Raw genomic sequence first — 22469 nt, 5'->3', positions numbered from 1 at the left:
ACGCCCAATGCAGACGTCGGATTGACCATGCAGCGCCTGGAAAAAAACGAGGTCCTGAAGAGACCAAACGGAAGCAATCAGGATAAAATGGGGAGAAATCTACCTAAATGTGTCCAATAAAAACTCGTTTTCATAGCAAAACATTTTCCTTTGCAAAAAAAATTCTACAGTGTGCACTAATGATGTCAGTGCGCACTACACGATGTTGAGTTCACTGCTCCGTGTTGTGGTTGGGGAGAATTCACACCTCCATATATCTCTCCTGACATTCAATCCATAAAGATAAATCATTTTAAGAGCTGCTGCTTTCCCAGCCCAGGGGAGCCTATATTGTTTCAAACTCTGATCATATATTATAGACAAAGTAAGTCCGGTGGGTAGAAAACACATTTCCAGGAAACTTTCTTATGTAGGTCTATAACATTGTCCGTTTTAGATATGCCAGACCTTGTTTGCTTCCCAAATCGCAGCCTATTCCCTATATAGTGCACTACTTTTGATCAGATCCCTAATGGCTCTGGTTAAAAGTAGTGCACTACATAGGGAATAGGCTGCCATTTGGTACATATCCTTGTTTGATCCCGACGTCCCAGAAAGGGCTGAGTAATACCTCATGTTGTCGGAGAAGAGGAACAGAATATAAATGACAGAAGGTCCATCAGGGCTTTCAAACTTAAAGAGAATTAATTTGACCAGAAAATGTCTAATATTGGAAGAATGGGCACTGAAGCTGTAGACTACTGTGTTCTTACAACAAAAACAAAAACTCTAAATAACAGCGGGCTATGCTCTCATCTCTTCCGCTCTCATCTCTTCCACTTTTCCAGAGTAATTTGTTTTTCAAAATAACAAGACCTGTTTCCAATGGGTTTACAGAAAGGTTCCCCCGAAGGCTGCTTCTTTTATATCCCTGCTAGTCATTATATGGCATGTCACTACACCTGATTGGACATATGTCCCAAATGGTACCTTATTTCCTTTATTAAGGGACACTACTTTTGACCAGTGCCCACAGGACCCATAGGACAATATATGTGTGTGTGTGTGTGTGTGTGTGTGTGTGTGTGTGTGTGTGTGTGTGTGTGCGTGCGTGCGTGATATGTCCAGTCAGGAAAACATCCCATTATTTCCATCATAATTATACAAAAAGGGCACTTTACTTTTGGCAAGCCTGGATCTTTTAGGAAGGCTTTATATGCAGGAGATGTTGTGTTGTGTTTAACAGTGGGACTCCAGGAGATGTGTTTAACAGTGGGACTCCAGGTGATGTTGTGTTGTGTTTCAACAGTGGGACTCCAGGAGATGTTGTGTTGTGTTTTAACAGTGGGACTCCAGGAGATGTTGTGTTGTGTTTTAACAGTGGGACTCCAGGTGATGTTGTGTTGTGTTTTAACAGTGGGGACTCCAGGTGATGTTGTGTTGTGTTTCAACAGTGGGACTCCAGGAGATGTTGTGTTGTGTTTTAACAGTGGGACTCCAGGTGATGTTGTGTTGTGTTTTAACAGTGGGACTCCAGGTGATGTTGTGTTTTAACAGTGGGACTCCAGGAGATGTTGTGTTGTGTTTTAACAGTGGGACTCCAGGTGATGTTGTGTTGTGTTTTAACAGTGGGACTCCAGGTGATGTTGTGTTGTGTTTTAACAGTGGGACTCCAGGTGATGTTGTGTTTTAACAGTGGGACTCCAGGTGATGTTGTGTTGTGTTTTAACAGTGGGGACTCCAGGTGGTGTTGTGTTGTGTTTTAACAGTGGGACTCCAGGAGATGTTGTGTTTTAACATTGGGTCATCCATCGGAGGGTAGCTTGCTGGAGTCGTGTTCTTGGGTTAGCTCTCGTTGGGTCACCCATCGGAGGGTAGCTTGCTGGAGTCGTGTTCTTGGGTTAGCTCTCGTTGGGTCACCCATCGGAGGGTAGCTTGCTGGAGTCGTGTTCTTGGGTTAGCTCTCGTTGGGTCACCCATCGGAGGGTAGCTTGCTGGAGTCGTGTTCTTGGGTTAGCTCTCGTTCGGTCACCCATCGGAGGGTAGCTTGCTGGAGTCGTGTTCTTGGGTTAGCTCTCGTTGGGTCACCCATCGGAGGGTAGCTTGCTGGAGTCGTGTTCTTGGGTTAGCTCTCGTTGGGTCGTTGGTTTATGTTGTACTCATGTATTAAGTTTGTACACCGCCAGTTCTGCAGTCTGAATGAGTCTGACATCAGTACGTTGCCAGTCACTACAGTGCCTTTGTTAAGACAGGAACCATTTTGTTGCAATATCGTTTGGCAAATTTGTTCATATATTAATTAGATCAATTTTAATTTAAACATATTTCTGACCAATACATTAAAATAAAACACATTTCACAAAACATTTCCAAATATGTTGATAAATACATGTGGAAATACGTTGTAAAATAAATTCTTTAAAGGATTTCAGAGTGTACTTTAAATACATTTTCTGATGTGTTTAACATGTACTATTTAACTAGGCAAGTCAGTTAAGAACAAATTCCTATTTTCAATGACGGCCGGGTATTCAAACCTGCAACCTTTCGGTTACTTATCCAACGCTCTAACCACTAGGCTACGCTGCCCCCCCCCCACTTACTTTATGTGATACATACTCAGTGTACAAAGCATTAGGAACACCTTCTTAATATTGACTTGCACTTCCCCCCTTTTCCCTCAGAACAGCCTCAATTCGTCGGGCATTGGACTCTACAAGGTGTCGAAAGCGTTCCACAGGGACGTTGGCCCATGTTGACTCTACAAGGTGTCGAAAGCGTTCCACAGGGATGATGGCCCATGTTGACTCCGATGCTTCCCACTGTTGTGTCAAGTTGGCTGGATGTCCTGTGGGTGGTGGACCATTCTTGATAAACATGGGAAACTGTTGAGTGTGAAAAACCCAGCAGCCCCAACAGTTCTTGATACACTCAAACCGGTGTGCTTGGCACCTACTACCATACCCCGTTCATTTAAAAAAATACTTTATTTGGACATTTTTATATCATTCACAAATGCATGTTTTTCCCCCAAATGGGTTGGAATTAATGAAGAGAGAAGCTACGACAAAGTAGATAGAGGATTACTCTGTCAGGCCGAGGAGGATTTCTACGGCTTTTAAGTCTAACAAGCAAATTGAAAAAATATATACAAAAAATACATAGAGCAAACAAGCTTCCACTAGCAGGAACTTAGTCACATTCAGCAGAACACTGGCGAGGAGAGGACACCACCTCGTCATAATGAGCAGAGAAAGATCTGAGGAGCCTCGTCATTTCTGGCTAAATACTGCCCTCTACTGGCTGGTCTGGCTAAATACTGCACTCTACTGGCTGGATCTGGCTAAATACTGCCCTCTACTGGCTGGTCTCTACAGTCTGCCTCAAAACAAGATTGTAAATTGACTGTCAGTGGTTGTGAGTAGCTTTGTTATTGTTGCAGTATTGACAAAGACTATTTATTATATAGACAAGATAGCCGACTTCCTGTAACTGCTATAGTTGTGATTTATCTCACACAATTGCACGGAGTAAATAATTTGTTCAAAAAAATGAAGGATGGTTTACTTTACAGTTTCAACTAGTTTCACGAGATCTAGAATCAGGTTCACACCAGCACATCAGGAACGTAAAGGTTTACGTCATTCAAACAAACAAAAAACGTTGTTACTTTTCGGTCTCTAAGCAACAGTAATGGAGTAGACATTAACTCCACCATTGGTTCGTTTGGCAAATCCTATGGGTAAATGAATGGAGTTTTTTTTTTTTTGGGGGGGGGGGGGGGGGGGGGGGGGTTCGGATAAACACCCAAAATAAGCAGTGTGGTAAACACAGACTTAGGAGATCTTATACCTTTTGTTCTATGAGATCATCTTCATCAGCTAACGTAACGTTTTGTGAATTTTTAAGCATTTGTGTAATTAAAAACAATAACATAAAGGTTTCATAATTCATAAATGTCATGTTAACTGACTGATATTATCTCATAGAATAAAACGTATAAGATATCCTAAGCCTGTGTTTACCTTTTCGCTGTTTATTCCAAAAACCCATTCTTTCCCCGTGAATTTTCCCATGGGAATGGCTGAACGAACCAGTGGTAACTCATTTCCGTTTTTTAGGACTACAAACTGGCGAGCTCTATTCCCTGGTATATATATATAAATGGTTGTGAAACACCAGCCAATGGCCTAGGATTAAGGCTCTGTCTATTTCTTAGATTTCGATGCCTATGACAATGTCTCTGACTTTGTGTCGAATGTCTTTATCTAAGTATGAAACCAACAAAAAAAAAATCTGTTTTGCAAAAAACATTGAATGGTCATTACGGGGGAAACAGAGAGATAATAGTCCACTTTCCCACGCCCTGTATCTGTCAGCTCGCCAAGGCCCTGCGAAGCTGCGCATAGACGGTGCGCCTCTGATGCGGTCGAGCGCCTGAAATAGACTTCCGAAGCGTCGCAATGACGTCACCGTGTCACGTCGACTGTCACTTGTGCGCCATTTTGGATTTTTGGAAATGAAATGAAAAAAAATCACGGGCATTTCTGTAAAGCCCATATTCACGACTCTAATAACTGTTTCCTTTTTAATAACCTTGTACTGAAATTACAATCCTTACAACTCTAATCACTATCGGGAAGACCCCCTCCCCCCTCCCAAAAAAAAGAAGCCAGTTGTGTTGCAGAAAGTGACAATGGCAGGTAAGGTTGACAACTTTGTAGACGGGGGGCCCCCGCATCAGCGCGGCCTAAAAGCATTGCAAGTTTCTTGGCTAACAGGCAACCGAGCAGCTCTGACAATGTGTGCCAAAATGTATACTCCATAGTTAACTAGTTGCTATGTTGAAGTACACATTTAAAGGTGGGAATTAATTCCTCTGTATTTCTATAACATCTGCTCCTATTTTCTGGCTATTTATTCACCTTTATTCAATTTGTGATGTTTTGTAGGTGTCGGAGGAGGGAACGATTTCCAATGGTGCTTCTCTCAGGTGAAGGGAGCCATAGACGAAGATGTGGCTGAAGGTAAAGCTCGTTTCCATTTCAACAGATAGATGAACATTTTGAACGTTATTTATTGACCTAATCACGGGTGTTTTGTGCATGCTAACGTTAGCAAGCTAGCAACGTCGCTAATACAGATGGTTGCTAGTTCACTATCTAGCTAGCCTAGTGACTAAGTTGGCAGCATTCAAACCTTGTTAACTCGCTAGCCAGTTATAGCAATGGCTATTTAGGGGAGCTGTCTTGTTAGCTGCAAGTACTATTGTTTTGGCTAGCTAGGTGTAGATGGTTGACCTATGTAGTTATTGCAAGCACATGGTAGGTTAACAACAGTTGTTCTCTCTTCACCAGGCAGAACAAGGTCAGATCTTTGCTAACTACATCTGTCACTAAACATGGGCTTTAACTATATAGTTATATACCTATAGCTGTGAAAACACTGCAAGATCTTGTTAACAACTGTCAGTGTTGGTGTGAAAGAGAATCATGGATACATTGCCCTGCACACCCCTGTTATCTAAGACGGCATTGATTCGGATGTAGCTACACATTGATCTGTTCTGTAAGGCCCGCTATTGGCCGGCAGTGTGAAGGCTGACAGATATGGTGATGCTGGTCCCTCTGGTTTAAAATAAGGGGTGTCTCAGACATTTCGGGGTGCCTTCCTGACTGTACAGTACGATACACACTGTACTGTGCGGGAATCTGTGGAACTAGCTAATCACCTTGGTCTCTCAAAGATGAAAGATGTATGTTTGTCTGTACAGGACTGTCTTTGCTGCACTACTGTGATACTGATTCTGAAGCTATTCGGTTGTGTCGTTTGGGACTGGGACTACTTGTCGTACTGACATTATATTTTGCACCACAATTAATCGTCTGTTTTTGAAGAAAGGGATTGGTCTGTGTATCTGTTATGGACTGGCAGGTGGCACACTGGGCAGGGGCATCCCAGGAGAAAGGGCAGGAGGGATACTGCTGTGCTGCTGTCAGCTGGTCGTTTCCGGCTCCTCTCCTCCTCACTGCTACTTTGTTATAAATAATCAAGTGGCCTTGCTGTGAGATGTGGCACTAAAAGAGACACAGAGAGACAGAGCCCCCAGCATCACGGGGAGAGAGAGCTCCCCAGCATCACGGGGAGAGAGAGCTCCCCAGCATCACGGGGAGAGAGAGCCTCCCAGCATCACGGGGAGAGAGAGCATCACAGGGAGAGAGAGAGCCACCTGCCCAGCATCACAGGGAGAGAGAGAGAGCCGCCCAGCATCACAGGGAGAGAGAGAGCCTCCCCAGCATCACGGGGGGAGAGAGAGAGAGAGAGCCCCACCCAGCATCACGGGGAGAGAGAGAGAGAGCCCCACCCAGCATCACGGGGAGAGAGAGAGAGAGCCCCACCCAGCATCATGGGGAGAGGGAGAGAGAGCCCCACCCCAGCATCACGGGGAGAGAGGGAGCCCCCCCAGCATCACGGAGAGAGAGAGCCCCCCCGCAGCATCACGGGGAGAGAGAGAGAGCCCTCACCAGCATCACGGGGAGAGCGAGAGCCTCCTTCCCAGCATCACGGGGAGAGAGAGAGCACCACCCCCCAGCACCACGGGGAGAGAGAGAGCCCTCCCCCCCAGCATCACCGGGAGAGAGAGAGCACCACCCCCCAGCACCACGGGGAGAGAGAGAGCCCCCCCCCCCAGCACCACGGGGAGAGAGAGGGAGAGAGAGCGCCCCCAGCATGACTGGGGGGAGAGAGAGAGCCTCATTCCCAGCATCACGGGGAGAGAGAGAGCACCACCCCCCAGCACCACGGGGAGAGAGAGAGCCCTCCCCTCCCAGCATCACGGGGAGAGAGAGAGCACCACCCCCCAGCACCACGGGGAAAGAGAGAGCCCTCCCCCCCAGCACCACGGGGAGAGAGAGAGAGAGAGAGCGCCCCCAGCATGACTGGGGGGAGAGAGAGAGCGCCCCCAGCATGACTGGGGGGAGAGAGAGAGCGCCCCCAGCATGACTGGGGGGAGAGAGAGCGCGCCCCCAGCATGACTGGGGGGAGAGAGAGCGCGCCCCCAGCATGACGGGGAGAGAGCCCGCCCCCAGCACCACGGGGAGAGAGAGGGAGAGAGAGCGCCCCCAGCATGACTGGGGGGAGAGAGAGCGCGCCCTCAGCACCACGGAGAGAGAGCGCGCCCTCAGCACCACGGGGAGAGAGAGGGAGAGAGCGCGCCCCCAGCATGACTGGGGGGAGAGAGAGCGCGCCCCCAGCATGACGGGGAGAGAGAGGGAGAGAGCGCGCCCCCAGCATGACTGGGGGGAGAGAGAGCGCGCCCCCAGCATGACGGGGAGAGAGCCCGCCCCCAGCAGCACAGAGGGGCCAGCAGCATCTTTCCTGCCCAGTCATCCATACTGCAGCCTCTCTCTATTCTTCATGAACAAGCCATAAATGTGCATGAACACTGAAACAGAGAGAGAGACTACCTCAACTTGTTCAATAAAGAAACCCCTCATTTTCATTCTCGGGCGAAAGCGTTTTGCTACGTTACGTCCTAATGAATACGACCCCCTTGGCTCTGCATCATCATACTGTCTCAACCAGCACAGAGAGTCAATAGATTTCCCTTGCTGCAGTCTTGCTGTTCAGGCCGTGCTTAGATCTTCCACGGCTGAGTGCATTTCCCCGATGTCAGCTTCATCCTTTAACCAAGGTACAGAGTCCTACTACCTCTTTATAATATGCTACAGGGGCTCTGCACTGCACCTGACCCATTGGCTTCCAGCCCAAGCGGGGGGGGGTTGTGTATCTAAGGTGGTTGGGTTGTGAGCATAGAGACATATATATTAGTTATCTGTATGTTAATGTACAACAAAGTACGTCTTGTCAAAGACTCCAGTCACCCAAGTCATAGACTGTGTTCTCTGCTCCCGCACGGCAAGTGGTACCGGAGCACCAAGTCTGGGTCCAAAAGGCCCCTTAACAGCTCCTACCCCCAAGCCATTAGACTGCTGAACAATTAATCAAATCACATTAATTAATTACATTAATTACATCCAGCCCCCTCACCTCAACCTCCATCTGACCACACCATCTAGTGTGACAGTTGAAGCACTGATCAATGCACTTAGTCAGCTAAGTTAGACTTGTTTTAGCCTTGGTTTCTCTGCTACCGCACAGCAAGCGGTACCGGAGCGCCTAGTCCAGGTCCAAAAGGCTTCTTAACAGCTTCTGTGTGATGTCACGTGAACCCATAAGATGTGATGTCACGTGAACCCATACGATGAGATGTCACGTGAACCCATAAGATGTGATGTCACGTGAACCCATAAGATGTGATGTCACGTGAACCCATAAGATGTGATGTCACGTGAACCCATAAGATGTGATGTCACGTGAATCCATAAGATGTGATGTCACGTGAACCCATAAGATGTGATGTCACGTGAATCCATAAGATGTGATGTCACGTGAACCCATACGATGTGATGTTTCACCTAATTGGCTAGCTAGACAGACATGACTGGAATAGACACTACTGTGTTCACTCAAATGTTATTTGTCTTCATGCTTGGTAAGCAAACGGTGTACAATCGTGGCCAAAAGTTTTGAGAATGACACAAATATTAATTTCCACAAAGTTTGCTGCTACAGTGTCTTTAGATATTTTTGTCAGATGTTACTATGGAATACTGAAGTATAATTACAAGCATTTCATAAGTGTCAAAGGCTTTTATTGACAATTACATGAAGTTGATGCAAAGAGTCAATATTTGCAGTGTTGACCCTTATTTTTCAAGACCTCTGCAATCCGCCCTGGCATGCTGTCAATTAACTTCTGGGCCACATCCTGACTGATGGCATACCAATCTTGCATAATCAATGCTTGGAGTTTATCAGAATTAGTGGGTTTTTGTTTGTCCACCCGCCTCTTGAGGATTGACTACAAGTTCTCAATGGGATTAAGGTCTGGGGAGTTTCCTGGCCATGGACCCCAAAATATCGATGTTTTGTTCCCCAAGCCACTTAGTTATCACCTTTGCCTTATGGCAAGGTGCTCCATCATGCAGGAAAAAGATATTGTTTGTCGCCAAACTGTTCCTGGATGGTTGGGAGAAGTTGCTCTCAAAGGATGTGTTGGTACCGTTCTTTATTCATGGCTGTGTATTTAGGCATAATTATGAGTGAGCCCACTCCCTTGGCTGAGAAGCAACCCCACACATGAATGGTCGAAGGATGCTTTACTGTTGGCATGACACAGGTCTGATGCTAGCGCTCACCTTGCCTTTTCCGGACACGCTTTTTTCCGGATGCCCCAAACAATCGGAAAGGGGATTCATCAGAGAAAATGACTTTACCCCAGTCCTCAGCAGTCCAATCCCTGTACCTTATGCAGAATATCAGTCTGTCCCTGATGTTTTTCCTGGAGATAAGTGGCTTCTTTGCTGCCCTTCTTGACACCAGGCCATCCTCCAAAAGTCTTCGCCTCACTGTGCGTGCAGATGCACTCACACCTGCCTGCTGCCATTCCTGAGCAAGCTCTGTACTGGTGGTGCCCCGATCCCGCAGCTGAATCAACTTTAGGAGACGGTCCTGGCGCTTGCTGGACTTTCTTGGGCGCCCTGAAGCCTTCTTCACAACAATTGAACCGCTCTCCTTGAAGTTCTTGATGATCCGATAAATGGTTGATTTAGGTGCAATCTTACTGGCAGCAATATCTTTGCCTGTGAAGCCCTTTTTGTGCAAAGCAATGATGACTGCATGTGTTTCCTTGCAGGTAACCATGGTTAACAGAGGAAGAACAATGATTCTAAGCACCACCCTCCTTTTGAAGCTAACAGTCTGTTATTCGAACTCAATCAGCATGACCGAATGATCTCCATCCTTGTCCTCGTCAACACTCACACCTGTGTTACCGAGAGAATCACTGACATGTCAGTGACTTGGTACCACTACCAAGTCAATGTGCAAGGGTAATAACATGGCTATATACACAGGGTATCAGTACCAAGTCAATGTGCAGGGGTAATAACATGGCTATATACACAGGGTACCACTACCAAGTCAATGTGCAGGGGTAGAAGTAGACAGTAGCAGCAGCGTATGTGATGAGTCAAACGAGTTAGTGCAAAGTGGGTCAGTGCAGATAGTCCAGGTAGCTGTTTGGTTAACTATTTATCAGTCTTGTGGCTTGGGGGGGTAGAAGATGTTCTGTTGGTCCCAGACTTGGTGCTTCGTTTCTGCTATGTGAATGCAGAGAGAATAGTCAATGACCTGGGGTGGCTGGAGACTTTAACAATGTTCAGGGCCTTTCCTCTGACACCGCCTGGTATAGATGTTCTGTTGGTCCCAGACTTGGTGCATCGTTTCTGCTATGTGAATGCAGAGAGAATAGTCAATGACCTGGGTGGCTGGAGACTTTAACAATGTTTAGGGCCTTTCCTCTGACACCGCCTGGTATAGAGTGCTTGAATAACAGAGAGCACAGTGATGTACTGGGTTGTACTCACTACCCTCTGTGGTTCCTTGCGATCAAATGCCAAGCAGTTGCCATACCAAGCGGTGAGACAGCCGGTCAAGATTTTCTCAATGGTGGCAGTGGTTAGAGCTTTGGACTAGTAACCGGAAGGTTGCAAGTTCAAATCCCCGAGCTGACAAGGTACAAATCTGTCGTTCTGCCCCTGAACAGGCAGTTAACCCATTGTTCCTAGGCCGTCATTGAAAATAAGAATTTGTTCTTAACTGACTTGAAAATCACTGAAAATCTGCATACAACCCTAATTACAACCCTAATTGAACCTCTGGCTGTTGGTTGTTTAAAGGCTGTAGTAGGTCATCTTGGTTGGAACCTCTGGCTGTTGGTTGTTTAAAGGCTGTAGTAGGTCATCTTGGTTGGAACTTCTGGCTGTTGGTTGTTTAAAGGCCATCTTGGTTGTAACCTCTGGTTGTTGGTTGTGTTTAGAGCTGTGTTGTGAATACAGTATCTGCTGTAGGGCCATATAAATATATATATATTTTTTTGTGGCCTGATTCCATTTTCTCCATTTTTGGGGGCAACATTTTTGTATGTGTTCCATTCAGAGGATGAATGGGCAAGACAAAAGATGCCTTTGATAGGGGTATGGTAGTAGGTGCCAGGTGCACTGGTTTGTGTCAAGAACTGCAACACTGCTGGGTTTTTCACGCTCAACAGTTTCCCGTGTGCATCAAGAATGGTCCTCCACCCAAAGGACATCCAGCCAACTTGACAACTGTGGGAAGCATTGGGCGGCAGGGTAGCCTAGTGGTTAGAGCGTTGGACTAGTAACCGAAAGGTTGCAAGTTCGAATCCCCGAGCTGACAAGGTACAAATCTGTCATTCTGCTCCTGAACAGGCAGTTTAACCCACTAGGCCGTCATTGTAACTAAGAATTTGTTCTTAACTGACTTGCCTAGTTAAATAAAGGTCAAATAAAAAAATTTAAAAAATAAATTGTAGTCAACATGGGCCAGCATCACCGTGGGACACTTTGACACCTTGACGTCCATGCCCACACACTGTGGCTGTTCTGAGGACGAAGGAGGGTGCAACTCAATATTAGGCAGGTGTTCCTAATGTTTTGTACACTGCATTCGGAAAGTATTCAAACCCCTTGACTTTTTACACATTTTGTTACGTTATTATTAATTAATTGATTCAATATTTATTTAATCTACACGCACTACTCCTTAATGACAAAGCAATAGCAGGTTTTTAAAAATGTTTGCAAATGTATTCAATATTTTAAAAAACTGATACCTTTTACCTACGTATTCAGACCCTTTGTAAATGAGATTTGGATTTGAGCTCCGGTGCATCCTGTTTCCATTGATCATCCTTTACATGTTTCTACAACTTCATTGGATTCAACCTGTGGTACATTCAATTGATTTGGACATGATTTGGAAAAGGCACACACCTGTCTATATAAGGTCCCACAGTTGACAGTGCATGTCAGAGAAAAAAACCAAGACATGAGGTCAAAGGAATTGTCCATATAGCTCCAAAACAGGGTTGTGTTGAGGCACTGATCTGGGGAAAGGTACCAAAAAATGTCTGCGGCATTGAAGGTCCACAAGAACACCGTGGCCTCCATCATTCTTAAATGGAAGAAGTTTGGAACCACCAAGAGCTGGCCGCCCAGCCAAACTGATGTATCGGGGTAGAAGGGCCTTGGTCAGGGAGGTGACCAAGAACCCAATGGTCACTCTGAAAGAGCTTCAGAGTACCTCTGTGGAGATGGGAGAACCTTCCAGAAGTACAACCATCTTTGCAGCAATCCACCAATCAGGCCTTTATGGTAGAGTGGCCAGACGGAAGCCACTCCTCAATAAAAGGCACATGACAGCCTGCTTGGAGTTTGTCAGAAGGCATCTAAAGACTCTCAGACCATGAGAAACAAGCTGCTCTGGTCTGATGAAACCAAGATTGAACTCTCTGGCCTGAATGTCTGGAGGAAACCTGGCACCATCCCTACAGTGAAGCATGGTGGTGGCAGCATCATGCTGTGGGGATGTTTTTCAGCAGCAGGGACTGGGAGACTAGTCAGGATCAAGGGAAAGATGAACGTAGCAAAGTACAGCGAGGTCCTTGATGAAAACCTGCTCAGGACCTCAGACTGGGATGAGGGTTCACCTTCTAACAGGACAAAGACCCTAAGCACTCAGCCAAGACAATGCAAGTGTGGCTTCGGGACAAGTTTCTGAATGCTCTTAAGTTGCCCAGCCAGAGCCCAGACTTGAACCCGATCGATCGAACACCTCTGGAGACACCTAAAAATAGCTGTACAGCGACGCTCCCCATCAAACCAGACCGATTGATAGGATCTGCAGAGAAGAATGGAAGAAACTCCCCAAATACAGGTGTGCCAAGCTTGTAGCGTCATACCCAAGAAGACTCAAGGCTGTAATCGCTGCCAAAAGTGCTGCAACAAAGTACTGAGTAAAGGGTCTGAATATTTATGTAAACAAGATTTTTTATTTTTTTTGCATAAATGTCTAAACCTGTTTTGGCTTTGTGATTATGGAGTATTCTGTGTAGATTGATGTCTAAACTTGTTTTCGCTTTGTGATTAAGGAGTATTCTGTGTAGATTGATGTCTAAACTTGTTTTCGCTTTGTGATTATGGAGTATTCTGTGTAGATTGATGTCTAAACCTGTTTTGGCTTTGTGATTATGGAGTATTCTGTGTAGATTGATGTCTAAACCTGTTTTCGCTTTGTGATTATGGAGTATTCTGTGTAGATTGATGTCTAAACCTGTTTTCGCTTTGTGATTATGGAGTATTCTGTGTAGATTGATGTCTAAACCTGTTTTGGCTTTGTGATTATGGAGTATTCTGTGTAGATTGATGTCTAAACTTGTTTTCACTTTGTGATTAAGGAGTATTCTGTGTAGATTGATGTCTAAACCTGTTTTCGCTTTGTGATTATGGAGTATTCTGTGTAGATTGATGTCTAAACCTGTTTTGGCTTTGTGATTATGGAGTATTCTGTGTAGATTGATGTCTAAACTTGTTTTCACTTTGTGATTAAGGAGTATTCTGTGTAGATTGATGTCTAAACCTGTTTTGGCTTTGTGATTATGGAGTATTCTGTGTAGATTGATGTCTAAACTTGTTTTCGCTTTGTGATTATGGAGTATTCTGTGTAGATTGATGTCTAAACCTGTTTTGGCTTTGTGATTATGGAGTATTCTGTGTAGATTGATGTCTAAACTTGTTTTCACTTTGTGATTAAGGAGTATTCTGTGTAGATTGATGTCTAAACCTGTTTTGGCTTTGTGATTATGGAGTATTCTGTGTAGATTGATGTCTAAACTTGTTTTCGCTTTGTAATTAAGGAGTATTCTGTGTAGATTGATGTCTAAACTTGTTTTCGCTTTGTGATTATGGAGTATTCTGTGTAGATTGATGTCTAAACCTGTTTTGGCTTTGTGATTATGGAGTATTCTGTGTAGATTGATGTCTAAACTTGTTTTCGCTTTGTGATTATGGAGTATTCTGTGTAGATTGATGTCTAAACTTGTTTTTGCTTTGTGATTATGGAGTATTCTGTGTAGATTGATGTCTAAACCTGTTTTGGCTTTGTGATTATGGAGTATTCTGTGTAGATTGATGTCTAAACTTGTTTTCGCTTTGTGATTATGGAGTATTCTGTGTAGATTGATGTCTAAACCTGTTTTCGCTTTGTGATTATGGAGTATTCTGTGTAGATTGATGTCTAAACCTGTTTTGGCTTTGTGATTATGGAGTATTCTGTGTAGATTGATGTCTAAACTTGTTTTCGCTTTGTGATTAAGGAGTATTCTGTGTAGATTGATGTCTAAACTTGTTTTTGCTTTGTGATTAAGGAGTATTCTGTGTAGATTGATGTCTAAACTTGTTTTTGCTTTGTGATTATGGAGTATTCTGTGTAGATTGATGTCTAAACTTGTTTTTGCTTTGTGATTATGGAGTATTCTGTGTAGATTGATGTCTAAACCTGTTTTCGCTTTGTGATTATGGAGTAGTCTGTGTAGATTGAAGATGAACATGTTTTATTGAATCCAATTTAGAATAAATGTGTAAAAAGTCAAGGGGACTGAATACTTTTCGAAGGCCCCGAATATTTTAAGAGCATCTTTGAGAACTAACAATCACAACAACAACAACAACAAACTTCAGACACTCAGACAGCATAAGCCATGGAAAAAAAATGTGTAGAATTACAGGAAATTCGCTTCATAAGAGAAACATGTTGCTACTGTGGCCCAGAGGAGGGCTGAACATCTTTGGCAGTGTGGACTTCAGAAAATAATTTATAGCCTGGCTAGCCTACTTCTTGTATCGAGCATATTACGTATTTATCAGGAGACTAGCATGGCGCATGGTTGTTTTGTCTTGCTGTGAGGCCAAGTACCCCACTGAGCTGCTAGTGTTGTTGCAGTGGGTTCTCCACCCGGCACAGCCAGAAGAGGACTGGCCACCCCTCATAGCCTGGTTCCTCTCTAGGTTTCTTCCTAGAGTTCTGGCCTTTCTAGAGAGTTCTTCCTAGCCACCGTGCTTCTACACCTGCATTGCTTGCTGTTTGGGGTTTTAGGCTGGGTTTCTGTACAGCACTTTGAGATATCAGCTGATGTAAAAAGGGCTATATAAATACATTTGATTTGATTTGGCTGTTTTGTGTTGTCATTATTCCCCAGTGAGCTGCTAGTGTTGTTGCAGTGGGTTGTGTTGTCATTATTCCCCAGTGAGCTGCTAGTGTTGTTGCAGTGGGTTGTGTTGTCATTATTCCCCAGTGAGCTGCTAGTGTTGTTGCAGTGGGTTGTGTTGTCGTTATTCCCCCAGTGAGCTGCTAGTGTTGTTGCAGTGGGTTGTGTTGTCATTATTCCCCAGTGAGCTGCTAGTGTTGTTGCAGTGGGTTGTGTTGTCATTATTCCCCCCAGTGAGCTGCTAGTGTTGTTGCAGTGGGTTGTGTTGTCATTATTCCCCCCAGTGAGCTGCTAGTGTTGTTGCAGTGGGTTGTGTTGTCATTATTCCCCCAGTGAGCTGCTAGTGTTGTTGCAGTGGGTTGTGTTGTCGTTATTCCCCCAGTGAGCTGCTAGTGTTGTTGCAGTGGGTTGTGTTGTCATTATTCCCCCAGTGAGCTGCTAGTGTTGTTGCAGTGGGTTGTGTTGTCATTATTCCCCGGTGAGCTGCTAGTGTTGTTGCAGTGGGTTGTGTTGTCATTATTCCCCCAGTGAGCTGCTAGTGTTGTTGCAGTGGGTTGTGTTGTCATTATTCCCCCAGTGAGCTGCTAGTGTTGTTGCAGTGGGTTGTGTTGTCATTATTCCCCAGTGAGCTGCTAGTGTTGTTGCAGTGGGTTGTGTTGTCATTATTCCCCAGTGAGCTGCTAGTGTTGTTGCAGTGGGTTGTGTTGTCATTATTCCCCAATGAGCTGCTAGTGTTGTTGCAGTGGGTTGTGTTGTCATTATTCCCCCAGTGAGCTGCTAGTGTTGTTGCAGTGGGTTGTGTTGTCATTATTCCCCAATGAGCTGCTAGTGTTGTTGCAGTGGGTTGTGTTGTCATTATTCCCCGGTGAGCTGCTAGTGTTGTTGCAGTGGGTTGTGTTGTCATTATTCCCCCAGTGAGCTGCTAGTGTTGTTGCAGTGGGTTGTGTTGTCGTTATTCCCCCAGTGAGCTGCTAGTGTTGTTGCAGTGGGTTGTGTTGTCATTATTCCCCCAGTGAGCTGCTAGTGTTGTTGCAGTGGGTTGTGTTGTCATTATTCCCCAATGAGCTGCTAGTGTTGTTGCAGTGGGTTGTGTTGTCATTATTCCCCCAGTGAGCTGCTAGTGTTGTTGCAGTGGGTTGTGTTGTCGTTATTCCCCCAGTGAGCTGCTAGTGTTGTTGCAGTGGGTTGTTGTCATTATTCCCCAGTGAGCTGCTAGTGTTGTTGCAGTGGGTTGTGTTGTCATTATTCCCCGGTGAGCTGCTAGTGTTGTTGCAGTGGGTTGTGTTGTCATTATTCCCCCAGTGAGCTGCTAGTGTTGTTGCAGTGGGTTGTGTTGTCATTATTCCCCCAGTGAGCTGCTAGTGTTGTTGCAGTGGGTGCTACAGTACAGGATGACGTGTGCCTGATAGGGTTCGGTCCTATACTGAGAGGGGGATGTTCACGAGGCCCCACTCTTTATAATATGATTGAAAAACCCACTGCTACGTCAGACTGGTCATCAATGATATTGATCATGTTTTTGGTTTTGTGACGTAGACCCGTGTTATAGTGTGTCTTAAGTTCAGGTTTATTTATCATTATTTTATTACATATGCAAAAAACAGCCAACATAGAAGTGTTACGCACTCATGACCTTTTTGTTGTTGTTGTCTCTCTCTCAGCCGACATAATCTCAACGGTTGAGTTTAACTATTCTGGAGAACTACTAGCGACGGGAGACAAAGGAGGTCGTGTCGTCATTTTCCAACGGGAACAAGAGGTCAGTTAACTATCAAACAGACATAAATCAATAGGGGGGGGGGGGGGGAGAACAACAACGTTTAAGACTAAAACGCACCTTGAAAACAACATTAGTCGGATTCACCTTTTTAATGTAGCATAATGTACAACATCGTATTTTTTGAAATTTTTTAAGTGCATTATTGTGGTGAAATAAAGTCGTACTGATAATGAGCTGGGGGGTTTATTTATTTCAGAGTAAAAACCGTCCTCATTCCAGAGGCGAATACAACGTGTACAGCACTTTCCAGAGCCATGAACCCGAGTTTGACTATTTAAAAAGCTTAGAAATCGAGGAGAAAATCAACAAGATAAGATGGTTACCTCAACAAAACGCTGCACACTCTCTGCTCTCAACAAACGGTAAGTCGCCGAGCTCTCCTTCATGTTTTTCTGATTCCGTTCGGTCAAGGCGATGACGACTCTTCAGCACCACAGACGGTTCCACTGAATATTGAACTGTAAAGGTCGCTTATTAACCTCTGTCGTGGAAATGTCCTGTATTACCAAATCCACGAGAGAGCAAACCACCACACAAGTCAGAGTTATATCATAAAGTCCATCTTTTAATTATATGAGCTTCACCATAAGCCCGGTGACTCTCAGATCAATTCAGTGTCTATAAATGAATTCTCTGAGAGTGCTTACAAAACAATTCTTAGTATCATTTATAGCCCAGACACACCCATCTCAACTCACATGACGAATAACAGATCTTAGGAACATTGCACAAAGGAAGACTTTACTTGAGAGAGAAGTATTCCATAGCCAGACAGCATTATCTATAAATGATTGTTCAGTTTACTCTCTTAGACAAGGTTCTACTTCTCGTTCTTGGTACAACATTGTACCAAAACATTACCTCATCCAATGGCATATATCAATTGTCAATCCTAGATACTCCCATCTTAAATACACCCCACTCCTGGACAAGCTCACCGAGACAGTGAGCCTCTTAGGTCATACACTAGATCAAGATAAGGGCAACCTCAGAGGGGACATGTAACAGTTCCAGACACATTCACATAAGAAGACGAGCCTGACCTCTCCACTCTCTGGGGCCCAAGTCACTTTTCCCCCACATAAGCATACTTATGAAAATTAAACATCTTATTTAACTAACTCATTCTGATTCTGCTACCACACTCCTTCCTCTGAAGTCTTTTTACAGACGGAAGGCCAAGGTGACTGTAAACCTGTGCTATAACACTGACATGGCCTTTTTCACAACCCAGACAAAACCATCAAGCTGTGGAAAATCAGCCAACGGGACAAAAGAGCAGAAGGCTACAACTTGAAAGACGAGGATGGAAGACTGAGAGATCCTTTCAGAATCACGTCGTTACGGGTATGTCTCCTCTCGTTCATCACCGTTTACCTGATATAGTTTTGAATGATCCCGTTCAGGGAAATATTATTGACATTTTACCCCTTTTTCTCCCCAATTTCGTGGTATTCAATTGTTAGTAGTTACTATCTTGTCTCATCGCTACAACTCCCGTACGGGTTCGGGAGAGACGAAGGTCGAAAGCCATGCGTCCTCCGATACACAACCCAACCAAGCCGCACTGCTTCTTAACACAGCGTGCATCCAACCCGGAAGCCAGCCGCACCAATGTGTCGGAGGAAACACCGTGCCCCTAGCGACCGAGTCAGCGTGCACTGCGACCGAGTCAGCGTGCACTGCGCCCGCCACAGGAGTCGCTAGTGCGCGATGAGACAAGGATATCCCTACCGGCCAAACCCTCCCTAACTCGGACAACGCTGGGCCAATTGTGCGTTGCCCCACGGAGCCTGGGCTCGAACCCAGAGTCTCTGGTGGCACAGCGATGCAGTGCCTTAGACCACTGCACCACCCGGGGAGGCAGTGCCTTAGACCACTGCACCACCCGGGGAGGCAGTGCCTTAGACCACTGCACCACCCGGGGAGGCAGTGCCTTAGACCACTGCACCACCCGGGGAGGCAGTGCCTTAGACCACTGCACCACCCGGGGAGGCAGTGCCTTAGACCACTGCACCACCCGGGGAGGCAGTGCCTTAGACCACTGCACCACCCGGGGAGGCAGTGCCTTAGACCACTGCACCACCCGGGGAGGCAGTGCCTTAGACCACTGCACCACCCGGGGAGGCAGTGCCTTAGACCACTGCACCACCCGGAGAGGCAGTACCTTAGACCACTGCACCACCCGGGGAGGCAGTGCCTTAGACCACCGCACCACCCGGGGAGGCAGTGCCTTAGACCACCGCACCACCCGGAGAGGCGGTGCCTTAGACCACTGCTCCACCCGGGGAGGCGGTGCCTTAGACCACCGCGCCACCCGGGGAGGCAGTGCCTTAGACCACTGCACCACCCGGGGAGGCAGTGCCTTAGACCACTGCACCACCCGGGGAGGCAGTGCCTTAGACCACTGCACCACCCGGGGAGGCAGTGCCTTAGACCACTGCACCACCCGGGGAGGCAGTGCCTTAGACCACCGCACCACCCGGGGAGGCAGTGCCTTAGACCACTGCACCACCCGGGGAGGCAGTGCCTTAGACCACTGCACCACCCGGGGAGGCAGTGCCTTAGACCACTGCACCAACCGGGGAGGCAGTGCCTTAGACCACTGCACCACCCGGAGAGGCAGTGCCTTAGACCACCGCACCACCCGGGGAGGCAGTGCCTTAGACCACCGCACCACCCGGGGAGGCAGTGCCTTAGACCACCGCACCACCCGGAGAGGCGGTGCCTTAGACCACTGCTCCACCCGGGGAGGCGGTGCCTTAGACCACCGCGCCACCCGGGGAGGCAGTGCCTTAGACCACCGCACCACCCGGAGAGGCGGTGCCTTAGACCACTGCTCCACCCGGGGAGGCAGTGCCTTAGACCACTGCTCCACCCGGGGAGGCAGTGCCTTAGACCACTGCACCACCCGGGGAGGCAGTGCCTTAGACCACTGCACCACCCGGGGAGGCAGTGCCTTAGACCACTGCTCCACCCGGGGAGGCAGTGCCTTAGACCACTGCACCACCCGGTTAGGCAGTGCCTTAGACCACTGCACCACCCGGGGAGGCAGTGCCTTAGACCACTGCACCACCCGGGGAGGCAGTGCCTTAGACCACTGCACCACCCGGGGAGGCAGTGCCTTAGACCACTGCACCACCCGGGGAGGCAGTGCCTTAGACCACTGCACCACCCGGGGAGGCAGTGCCTTAGACCACTGCACCACCCGGGGAGGCAGTGCCTTAGACCACCGCACCACCCGGGGAGGCAGTGCCTTAGACCACTGCACCACCCGGGGAGGCAGTGCCTTAGACCACTGCACCACCCGGAGAGGCAGTACCTTAGACCACTGCACCACCCGGGGAGGCAGTGCCTTAGACCACTGCTCCACCCGGGGAGGCAGTGCCTTAGACCACTGCGCCACCCGGGGAGGCAGTGCCTTAGACCACCGCGCCACCCGGGGAGGCAGTACCTTAGACCACCGCACCACCCGGGGAGGCAGTGCCTTAGACCACTGCACCACCCAGGAAGGCCCTCCGTTCAGGGACATTTTTTTAAAACACAAAGAACAACGTAAAGTATTTGGAGTGAAAATGTGAGGGCTAAAATACACGGCACCGAGTGACGGTCTGATATGAACCTGCCGTTCGTTCTCCGTCCGTTTAGACGCAGGGCGATTTAGTAACCGCTCGCCGTGAGCCGTTCTGACTGCTGACATTTTCACAAGTTTGGACACGTAGAATCAGTTCGCACTCGGTTCGCAAATTACATCCGGCACTCTGTTCAGAGGTGCCAAGTCCTCTTGGCCGGCAAACGCTACCCGTGTGTCCCTGCCTTTTTAAACAGTGATTATGTCATCCCTTCTGATCCATCTCGCCTGATATGTGATTGATTACCTGATATGTGATTGATTACCTGACATGTGATTGATTACCTGATATATGGTTGATTACCTGATATGTGATTGATTACCTGATATGTGATTGATTACCTGATATGTGATTGATTACCTGATATGTGATTGATTACCTGATATATGATTGATTACCTGATATGTGATTGATTACCTGATATGTGATATGTGATTGATTACCTGATATGTGATTGATTACTTGACATATGATTGATTTCCTGATATGTGATTGATTACCTGATATATGGTTGATTACCTGATATGTGATTGATTACCTGATATATGATTGATTACCTGATATATGATTGACATATTATTGATATTATTTGTTAGTAAAAAACAAACATTTAAAAGTATATAATATACAGTTCCTTCAGAAAGCCTCCACCCCCCTCCGTGACTCCTTCCACCCCCCCCCTCCGTGACTCCTTCCACATCCCCCCTCCGTGACTCCTTCCACATCCCCCCTCCGTGACTCCTTCCACACACCCCCCTCCGTGACTCCTTCCACACCCCCCCCCCTTGCCACAGCCCCCCTCCGTGACTCCTTCCACCCCCCCCTCCGTGACTCCTTCCACATCCCCCCTCCGTGACTCCTTCCACCCCCCCCTCCGTGACTCCTTCCACATCCCCCCTCCGTGACTCCTTCCACATCCCCCCTCCGTGACTCCTTCCACACCCCCCCCCTTGCCACAGCCCCCCTCCGTCTCCTTCCACACACCCCCCTCCGTGACTCCTTCCACACACCCCCCTCCGTGACTCCTTCCACACACCCCCCTCCGTGACTCCTTCCACACACCCCCCTCCGTGACTCCTTCCACACACCCCCCTCCGTGACTCCTTCCACACCCCCCCCCCTTGCCACAGCCCCCCTCCGTCTCCTTCCACACACCCCCCTCCGTGACTCCTTCCACACACCCCCCTCCGTGACTCCTTCCACCCCCCCCTCCGTGACTCCTTCCACCCCCCCCTCCGTGACTCCTTCCACATCCCCCCTCCGTGACTCCTTCCACATCCCCCCTCCGTGACTCCTTCCACACCCCCCCCCCTTGCCACAGCCCCCCTCCGTCTCCTTCCACACACCCCCCTCCGTGACTCCTTCCACACACCCCCCTCCGTGACTCCTTCCACAGCCCCCCTCCGTGACTCCTTCCACAGCCCCCCTCCGTGACTCCTTCCACAGCCCCCCTCCGTGACTCCTTCCACAGCCCCCCTCCGTGACTCCTTCCACAGCCCCCCTCCGTGACTTCTTCCACAGCCCCCCTCCGTGACTCCTTCCACAGTCCCCTCCGTGACTCCTTCCACAGCCCCCCTCCGTGACTCCTTCCACAGCCCCCCTCCGTGACTCCTTCCACACCCCCCCCCCCTCCGTGACTCCTTCCACACCCCCCCTTGCCACAGCCCCCCTCCGTGACTCCTTGCACACCCCCCTCCGTGACTCTATCCACACACCCCCCTCCGTGACTCCTTCCACACCCCCCCCTTGCCACAGCCCCCCTCCGTGACTCCTTCCACCACCCCGCCTTGCCACAGCCCGAACCCAAAACGGACCGAACTGTGATCTCTTAGTTTAATTCATCTTTTAAATACATATTTTAATAATTCTCCTCTGCTGCTAAATTGTT

At 47.6% G+C, this 22469-nt stretch overlaps 1 protein-coding gene across 2 annotated transcripts in view; it reads left to right on the top strand.

The window, feature by feature from the left end:
• The first annotated feature begins 4434 nt into the window (after positions 1-4434).
• Positions 4435-22469, top strand: part of LOC110531579 (serine/threonine-protein phosphatase 2A 55 kDa regulatory subunit B delta isoform) — a 28969-nt gene continuing 10934 nt past the window's right edge. The window contains exons 1-5 of one of the 2 annotated variants that reach the window (XM_036988670.1): positions 4435-4682; positions 4932-5006; positions 16831-16928; positions 17146-17311; positions 18184-18296. In XM_036988670.1, coding sequence (XP_036844565.1) covers positions 4676-4682; positions 4932-5006; positions 16831-16928; positions 17146-17311; positions 18184-18296 — 459 coding nt within the window. In that variant the 5' untranslated portion in view covers positions 4435-4675. The other variant, XM_036988668.1, reaches the window with a different exon arrangement.

The sequence above is a fragment of the Oncorhynchus mykiss genome, chromosome 1 (genome assembly GCF_013265735.2).
Source record: "Oncorhynchus mykiss isolate Arlee chromosome 1, USDA_OmykA_1.1, whole genome shotgun sequence".
Lineage (NCBI taxonomy): Eukaryota > Metazoa > Chordata > Actinopteri > Salmoniformes > Salmonidae > Oncorhynchus > Oncorhynchus mykiss.
This window is presented reverse-complemented; position numbering and strand designations above follow the sequence as displayed.